Genomic DNA, 9,035 nt, shown 5'->3' with positions numbered 1-9,035 from the left:
ATGTTAATAGAGACCACTGGAAGCGGGTTGAGGGCTGAACCAATGATGTTGATAATCCAGAGGTCCTCACCAGATCAGAGATGCCTAGAGAGCGTGTGACCCTGGCAAGGCGTAGGGATCATCTTCAGAAAGATATACAAATGAGTACCCCAGTGTGATTAATGTTATGTGTCTATATCTTTATGTATACATACGTATATATATAAATATATATATTTATTTATAAAATTGTAAATAATATATATATACATATATATATATATATATATATATATACATATATATATATATATATATATATATATATATATATATATATATATATATATATATATATATATATATATATATATATATATATATATATATATATATATATATATATATATATATATATATATATATATCTCCAGTACATTTATATAATACAATACAGAATTATTATTAGGTGCTTCTACTACCACTATTACAAGTAGCGGAAGTAGAAGCACATAATAAATAACCATATTAATTATTATTATTATCATAATTATAATTATTGTATTGAAAGTTAGCAAATCCCAGTTAACCAGTAAAGCAAGTATTGTCATTGTAATATTTATTGTGCTTTGATTACATTACAAACTATAATAATATTAATACTTTAAATTCCATACACGTCTTATAACATTCATTGTTTTCTTCTGTGTGGTTGTCGTATGTTTTTGGAAAATGTGCACTTACACAATTACAAAAACACACTAGGACACATACACACACACATATATATATGTATATATATATACATATATATATATTGTGCCTAGGGTGTGTATTTTGGAATGATTTGGATCTTTTAAACATGAGTTTAAGAATGCATACTGTGCTGTAAAAACAACAAAAACGTTGAAAAACATATACTTGACATTTATACATATGTATCACAAGGGTTAATGTACACAATGCATTAGCCTTATCCCTAGCTATGAAGAATAGAAAATGCACGTATACAGTAATACAAAGAGGAAGGGGTGTATTTGTCCCATGCTACAGCTGACATTTCCCATAAGGCACCTTGAGTTTATCTGTTCTGCGTCAACTTGCAGAGGAAAGGAGACGTGAATACTGGAATGTAATGGTCATGGGTGAACCCCTAAATCTATCCAAATGTTCACTTTCACAGGAAATGTAGTTATTATATTTCCTGGTCCTCTATATTTAGAGATCAGTTCTGGATTATTTAGGGATTTTGTGACAATACAATATTTGACAAGAGATGTTTTTTTTTAAATAGAAGCATGTCAAATGACAAAATACGACACTTGACCTGCTTTTTTGCACTTCATATTCATGGTTGACTACGTTAAGGAATAAAAATAACTTCAAGATATCCTTCTTCTTGATGGCAGCCATGATGATGATCACAAAGAGGTTGTGTTTAATTTAAATTCTCTCTCTCTCTCTCTCTCTCTCTCTCTCTCTCTCTCTCTCTCTCTCTCTCTCTCTCTCTACGGACTGTACATACAGTTCTACAAGTTATTAAAACAACAAACCTATACCGATGCTTTAAAATATAAACACCCTCGTCTAATTGGTAGCTCCAAAACAAAAAACTGAAAAACACATACTCGGAATTCATTAATAGTTAATTTGCTAGTTTCAGTTTCAGTTTCAGTTTGTAGTGGTTGTGGTGGTGGTGGTGGTGTTGTGCTCCAGCTCTTTCTGCAGACAGTCATTCATAAAATCACCGCCGCCGCCGGGGATATTATCAGAGGGCTCCAGAAAGTAACAAACACCAGGGATATCGTCTGGAAAATTGGCCGGAAGGTCCTGTCGGCTCCTTGGAATGAAGACAAACCCCTGGCAGTCCTTCAGCAGTCTAGGACAGAGAACAGGAAAATAAGGCATCTATCATCCGTGGAGGAAACCAGGAAACACTGCAAGGTTCTGCCTCACAGATGCGATGGGAATGAGAGAGACTTGCGATAAAGACCATGAGCATGTACGAGAGCACTTGAATGTGACGTATGAATTCAAGCAGGTTGGCATTCTTGTTTGTATAAAGTTCCATTTTATAAAATGTTCTCATGTTGTAATGGAATAGCGACGCTCTGAACAGAATCAAAGAGAGGATGCAATGGTTATGCTTTAACTTTGAATGTGAAAAAGCTTTATTGCTTAAGTGAATAATTTTTCATCCTATGTTTATAAAGAGTTTAATAATGTGTTTGGTGCTAGTAAATCACAGTATTAATGAGTAAGTCAACGGAACGGCTCGTTACAGTTAGAGCAATCTATTGGATACCTCGGGTCCTGTGTTATTCAGAGGGGTCGGGGCACTCACCCGTAAGTAGTGGGGCTGACGTTGATTTTACTCGGTTGGCTTCCAGATTCAAACTTGTTGGCCAATGTTACGTTGTTGCCGAACAGGCAATAGCGCGGCATCTTGACCCCGACCACGCCGGCCAGCACCGACCCCGTGTGGAGGCCGATACGCATCTGGAACACACAGAACAACCAACCAATCAGAACTCCTGAGTACAAATCAGAACCCTGAGTACAAATCAGAACCCTGAGTTCAAAACAGAACTCTGAGTTCAAAGCAGAACTCTAGAGTTCAAACCAAAACTCTGAATTCAAATCAGAACCCTCAGTTCAAATCATAATACATGTACCTCTTAAAATACATAATGGGTAATGCTTGTTTTCACTATCAATTTCCCAATGCATTCCGGATGGCACACCTGCCATAGTTCAATGACTTTATACATTCAGTTGCATACCAGTAATTCAGTAGTAAATAGTAAATACAATGTGCACCATGTGCATAAGCCGACTGAGTTTACCGATGAGTAGTAGAATTAGTTTAGTATGTTCCTCACCTGAATGGTATCTCCCGTGGGAGTCCTAACGTCGTTGGATAGCTCCATCATCTTCAACGCCATGCGTGCTATTTGGAACGCGTGCATCTCGCTTTCCTTGTGCAAGCCACCTGCTACACAGTAAGCATCGCCAATAGTCTCTACCTAAACAGTACAAGGAAAAATGGCTCTTTGAAACAGGCATGAATCCTATTAGATACAATGTTTATTTAACAGTAACTTCTATGGCTGTAAATAGGAATGGCATAATGCTTATCAAGTTAATGCTGTTTTGGCCATTAGCTATATATATATATATATATATATATATAAATATTTAGTATTTATATACTGTATATATATACACACAATCCACTATGAATCAAACGACAACCTTTTACATTGTGGTAGAAATGAAGCGGACAAAAACTCTAAACAACAAGAGGGACAGGATGTAATAGCCGTTTCCTCCCTGGGCCATGAAGAAGGGTGGACTTCTAAATCCTAGATGGAAAAAGACACTATATACATAACTCAAGTGCTGTGCCATGTTGAAAAAGAAGAAGGTAGCTATTTTTAGCTACATATGGACATGAAACAGGGTCCTAAAGGAGACCCTAACTTCCTGGTGTTTTGCAAGACATTTGTCAAACACGCTACTCTCTGTGTAATGCGTCCATGACACTCTGATTACACTAGCCAAACTCCTCGCCGATTGAGAGCAGTTGGCTCAAGTCATGCTAGTTATGAGCAACAGGCTAGCTCCATCCTCAAGAAACATTGAAACGGTCTGGCATTCTGTTTACGCTCTGTAATATGTGATGTGAGAACCGGACTGAGGTCATGTGTTCTTTGGTGAGACGGAAGGTGATTATCTCATCCTTGTCTTGTCAAAAGTAGGATTTAGGTTTAGTTCACATTTGACAATTATTGCATTAGCTACTAAAGAAATACAAGTCTAATAAATGTAAACTATAAACCAATCAAACTAGTAAAACATTACCTAGGCCTTTGTAATTATGGTTTATTTATATATTGCGATTCCCATAAATCTGCATGTTACACTATCAATTTTATTTAAAATAATATAGTAATTATTACGGTATATTCACCAATTCATCAAATACATAAGCCTACATGTTGTTAGTGACAAATTCATGTGGAAATGGATTAATTTTTAACAATACATTTCAACATTATGAAAGAAAAAAATGAAGAAGTTATCTGATAGGCGTTCAGGTCATCAACGCGGTGGCCTGATTCAGTTCCCGGGAGCGTACCTTGTACACGTCCAGCTCCCCACACTGGTGGTCAAAGCGAGTGTAGAGCTCGTTCAGCATGGTAACCACCTGCATGGGCGTGCAGCGCGAGCACACGGCCGTGAAGCCCACGATGTCGGAGAACAGCATGGTGACGCGGTCAAACTTCTTGGCCGGCACCGTGTGGCCCTGCCACAGCTCCTGGGCCACGGTGCCCGGGAAGATGGTGAACAGGAGGTCCACCGTCCTCTTCTTCTCCTCCTCCAGGGCTTGGTGGGCGTGCTCCAGCGCCGTCTTGGCCTTCCCCAGGCGCTTCTTCAGGCCGTCCTGGGCCTTGGCCTGCTCCCCGACCAGCACCACGTCGCGCAGGGCGTTGTGGATGGGGATGTCGGAGAGGTACAGGCCGCGCCCCGTCAGCTCCTCCAGCTTGTCCACGCACGGGGAGCCCAGGAAGAGGACGGCGTTGGACTCGGACACAAAGATCATCTGGCCCTTCAGGTCCATCGGCTGGCAGGAGAGGGAAGGGGAGAGAGGGGGATGGTCGAATTGTTAAACCTTTTAGAATGTTTTCAAGGGATCAATAATGTTTCCACTCATCCACCTTATTCTGTCACAGTAGAACCAGCGATGGGAAACTCACAAGACAGTTAGAGAGACACACACTTTTTTTCACCATCCAAGGTAAACACAGAACAATGCTGGCTGTTAGATTGCTAACATATTCAAGTAGTCACTGGCTGCCTTGAAGTGCTGTCCACAGCACTAGCAAAATAGAAACAGTTTGCTAGCATTTGAACACTTGTTTGGATGCTGAATGGTGTTATCGGGCTTGTATGACAGGCGTAAGAACACCATCCAATGTTTGGTTTTGTTTATCTAATATTATATTTTATATTTCGACTATCGAATAGCTGGTAGGATTGGTGGAGACTTCAATGCCTATGGTGATAAGTTCAGTCTCAAATTATCCTACTTTATTACATCTCCTCCGCCGTCCTTGTATATAAACCCACTTGCACAGCAGCCAGAATGCTTGCCACATACTTGCTGTCAATGCGGATAGGTGAAAAGGGAGACTATCCACTCAGAGAACAGGGTACGATTACGTGACCATGTTGGTATAAGAGCCAGGTTGGGATTTTGGCTAGGACATCAGAGTTAGCACCACTAACACTACTGGTGATGATACCCTTAGTGAAAGCAGGGAGTCCGGATCTCAGTTTAACATCTCATCTGAATGTCCCCATCTCTGTCCTGGGGTGTTGGGGACATGAACCAGGGCAGAGGGATGAACGGCTCCTACTGGCCCTCCAACACCTCTACCAGCACCAACTGGTCTCCCCTCCAGGGCTGGACCAGGGCCAGCCCTGCTTAACTTCCAGAGAAGCCAGCAGGGTAGCCATGGCGCTGTACAACAACTCTGGGCTGATATACAGCTCAATATAAACAGATGAGCATCGCTATGCCTTTGATGGAAGACAGGGGTAGACATCTGCCCCTGGGAACTCCTCTGGAAGGGGGAACGGGGGGGGGGGTAGTGTTGATATTTCACTCTGGGCTATGAGTTGGGAATGAGGGGGTGGGGGTTAGCATGTACGCTAATGAATTGCCTGAGCAGCCTTAGCTATTCATCCAGCTGCTGATGCCCGACTGAGGCCCCTGGTCAGCTGTGGCAGCCTACCTTCCCTTTGCCGTCCGCGCTGCAGCCGTCCGTGTGCCTGATCCGGATGATGAACTGTGTGTTCAGCATGGTCAGGATGCCCTGGAAGGAGCACCGGATCTGGGGCGACACGATGCAGAAGTGCTCGTGGAAGGAGGTGACCCTCCTCGGCGGGCCCTCCTTGCGGGAGAGCCTCTTGCGGAGGCCGTGTCCGATCTGCAGCAGCAGCAGGTCCTGGTCCAGCAGCAGGTGGAAGGGGAAGGTGGTGCAGAACAGGGAGCTGGGGAAGGTCCCGGCCGAGGTGGCCCTCAGCGGGCTGGGGCTGAGGCTCCGGGTGTCCTTCACCACCACAGTGTAGCGCAGGCTGTGCTGGGGGCTGGCCTGCAGGATGCAGTCCTTGCCGGCCCCCGCCGGGTCCGTGAGCACCACCTCCACGCCGGTGTGGTACAGCACCCTGGCGGCCGCGCGGATCACGCCAGGGAAGAAGAGCTCCGTGATGGGCTGGGGGTTGAAGTAGTACACGGTGAGCAGGCCCGGGTCCTTGTCCAGGCACAGCACCGAGGGTTCGTGGCGGGCTGAGCCCCCCGGGCCGGCGGCGCCGGCGGCGGCGTCAGAGTCGGAGCGCGACCGTTTGGACCCGCCGCTGCTCTGTCTCAGCAGGACGTTGAAGCTGTTGAGGAAGTCGTGGAGGGCGCCGCCGACCACCCGCAGCACGTGGCCGTCCTCCTCGTAGCACATCCGGAAGAGCTCCTCCCCCAACGCCTCTTGCACCGCCTCCATTGGGATCCCTGGACCAACCGGATGCCCCCCGGGGTCAAAGAGAACAGGTGAGGGACGGCCAGGTCACGGGTCAACCTTCATGCAAAGCAGTGTGCGAGTATGGGGGGTTGTGTATATGGAGACGCATGCTTCTTACCTGTTTTGGTGGAGTACTCCGTCATTATGTGTAGTAGATGTTCTGGTTTGTCACAAGAGCATGGGCATGTTTCTAGGCTGAAGGGACAAATACAAACATTTGTAGAAAGTAATGTTGGAAGGGAAAAGACTTGTCATGTCCAAGTCACTCAAAGTCCACATTTGAGGTTTTTTTATATGAATGTTGTTAACCCAATAAGTAAGTCACCGTGATGCTATTAAGCCTAGGTCTAATGCATAAATAAAAGCTCAGCATTACCAAGATAGACATAATTTTTCCGCTTGTCTTACCTTTCGTTGTCGGTGTGTATTTTAGGATTCACTATTCGATCGAGAGCAGTGTGCAGTCTTTGAAACTGTTGAAAGTATTAGGCAAGTTAGAGGCCTGCAGCTTTTTATTTGAACACAGAAAAAACCTTTAATCAAAAACAGGCATTTGTAAACGAAACGTTAATCAATTTAGCTCACCACCCAGGACTACAGCCCATTTATTTATAATTGAGGGCTGAAACACGAGAACGTTGCCTGGCAAATTCTTGCATAATAAATCTGTAATATCTAATATTTTGTCAGACGTTGTATAACACGTTCTTGCAGTACCATGTTAATTAGGATTAATTGATGATCATTGTATTTCAGACTGACCTCGGGATTAGCCAGTTTTTGGATGCTTTCTCCAAGTGAATGAAGGTTAACTTTCAATCTGGATAGTCTCTGAGGGGGTAGATCTTCGCCGCTTTTCTCTGGCACATCCTTAGAAATAGGCAATATATCCGCGGCGTCACTGGAGCAATCCTCAAAGTCTCCAGACTCACTCTTCTTGGCGAGGCTGGAGAATGGACACTCTCCAGAAATGTTCAGATCTTTCAGCTTCGTGCAAAACATCTTTACCCTACGTATCTCTTTTTTCTTTAATCTCAGCTGGCAGATAATTATCCTCAGGCCACTGTGCTGCCGAAACGAAATTCCATCATTCTCTCTTCAGCGGTGTGGCCAAGCGATGCTCCGAGTCCCTGGCGCTCTGACTCCTGATTCAAATGACCAACGAAAAAATCCCCAAATCTGTATTCATTCTAAAGTAAACGAGCATGTGGCGACAGTGAACTACCATCATGAAAAGCCAATGAGAACCTAGTGAAGAACCGGGTGGACCAATCGATGCGCAAGTAGGTTGGTAGAGGCTGACAACCTATCAGCTGCAGACTGAAGTGCTTTTTTTTCTGGGGACTGTGCGCGTATTGCGCTGTCTGGTAACAAATTGGCCGCCAGCGTAAAAGCTTTAACTGCGATTACATGCGCGATTACAAATCTTGGTCAGCTTTACCCCGAGAACATACCCAATGGAAGGAATAAAAATCTGTTAATCAGAATTGACAATAGCATATCGTATCAGTATAGTCAATGAAAAGGAAATAATTAGAATAGTGTTACATATTCAATTATATAATAATAATTAAATAATAATAACAATATTAATGATGATCATTATTATTATTACTATTCATATTGTTCATGTTATTATCCTTATAATAATCAAAATCGTAACAATATACATTTTAAAGAAAATTTGGAGTTGGAGTTTCATAATGCATAGTTTTATTTATTTTAAAATAATTCATTGCTCTGTCTAACAACAGTTATGTAGGCCTACATGAAGATTTAATTAATGAATGACCACTGCAGTGTCGATTTTGTACACACATGCATATATTCTGCTTTGCAGATATGCTGGAAGGTTTCTTCTGTACCTCTGTTTTGCAACTCCTTTATTGAGGGCTGATCACAATTTGGTAAAAAAGAAAAAGGTATTGTCGTCATTGAAATTATAAAATCAAACAAATCGTGAAAGCTTAGAACCCTTATCCACACTGCATGATCAGATCTGCCTATGCTCTTAAATGGATATGTTTGATGCAGCATATATTTAAATCACACTTATTTATGAGTCTTAATGAGTTTAAATGAGCCATGGAAACCACAAGAAAACAGATGGAATGAGAACGCAAAATTAAAATGGCCAAACACAAAGTTATGAAAACACATCCTTCTGTGGTGTTATTGGTATCATTGGTAATTATTTGGAAATCATTTGTAATTACATGTTCCATTACGTCAAAGTTGGATTGATATTTCTTATGTTGAGGTCATTACGTTTTTTCTCCTCTCCTAGACTGATATATTTGGAGTTATAGATGAGTAGAGCCATTGTGTTACTCAGACTAAACAATAACTTATATGCATCACGTCTAGTGCATTGTGACAAAGACATTGCTGTGGAGGTTAATGGACCTATGAATGTACACAATGGTCCTTATGGTGAAATCGAGTAAATAAATAAAAAGCATTCAAGGGGGCCATCCA

At 42.4% G+C, this 9,035-nt stretch overlaps 1 protein-coding gene across 1 annotated transcript; it reads right to left on the bottom strand.

The window, feature by feature from the left end:
• Positions 1-557: 557 nt before the first annotated feature.
• gucy1a1 (guanylate cyclase 1 soluble subunit alpha 1) lies at positions 558-7,815 on the bottom strand. Its single transcript, XM_056585844.1, has 8 exons — positions 7,320-7,815; positions 6,966-7,030; positions 6,676-6,752; positions 5,781-6,547; positions 4,121-4,606; positions 2,862-3,005; positions 2,324-2,478; positions 558-1,858 (listed from the first exon to the last, which is right to left on the bottom strand). The coding sequence occupies exons 1-8, from the start codon at positions 7,557-7,559 to the stop codon at positions 1,651-1,653; spliced, it is 2,142 nt and encodes a 713-aa protein (XP_056441819.1). The 5' UTR covers positions 7,560-7,815; the 3' UTR covers positions 558-1,650.
• Positions 7,816-9,035: the final 1,220 nt, after the last annotated feature.

This window comes from Gadus chalcogrammus, chromosome 3 (genome assembly GCF_026213295.1).
Source record: "Gadus chalcogrammus isolate NIFS_2021 chromosome 3, NIFS_Gcha_1.0, whole genome shotgun sequence".
Classification (NCBI taxonomy): domain Eukaryota; kingdom Metazoa; phylum Chordata; class Actinopteri; order Gadiformes; family Gadidae; genus Gadus; species Gadus chalcogrammus.
Note: the sequence above shows the minus strand (reverse complement) of the source record. Positions and strands in the feature narration are given on the sequence as shown.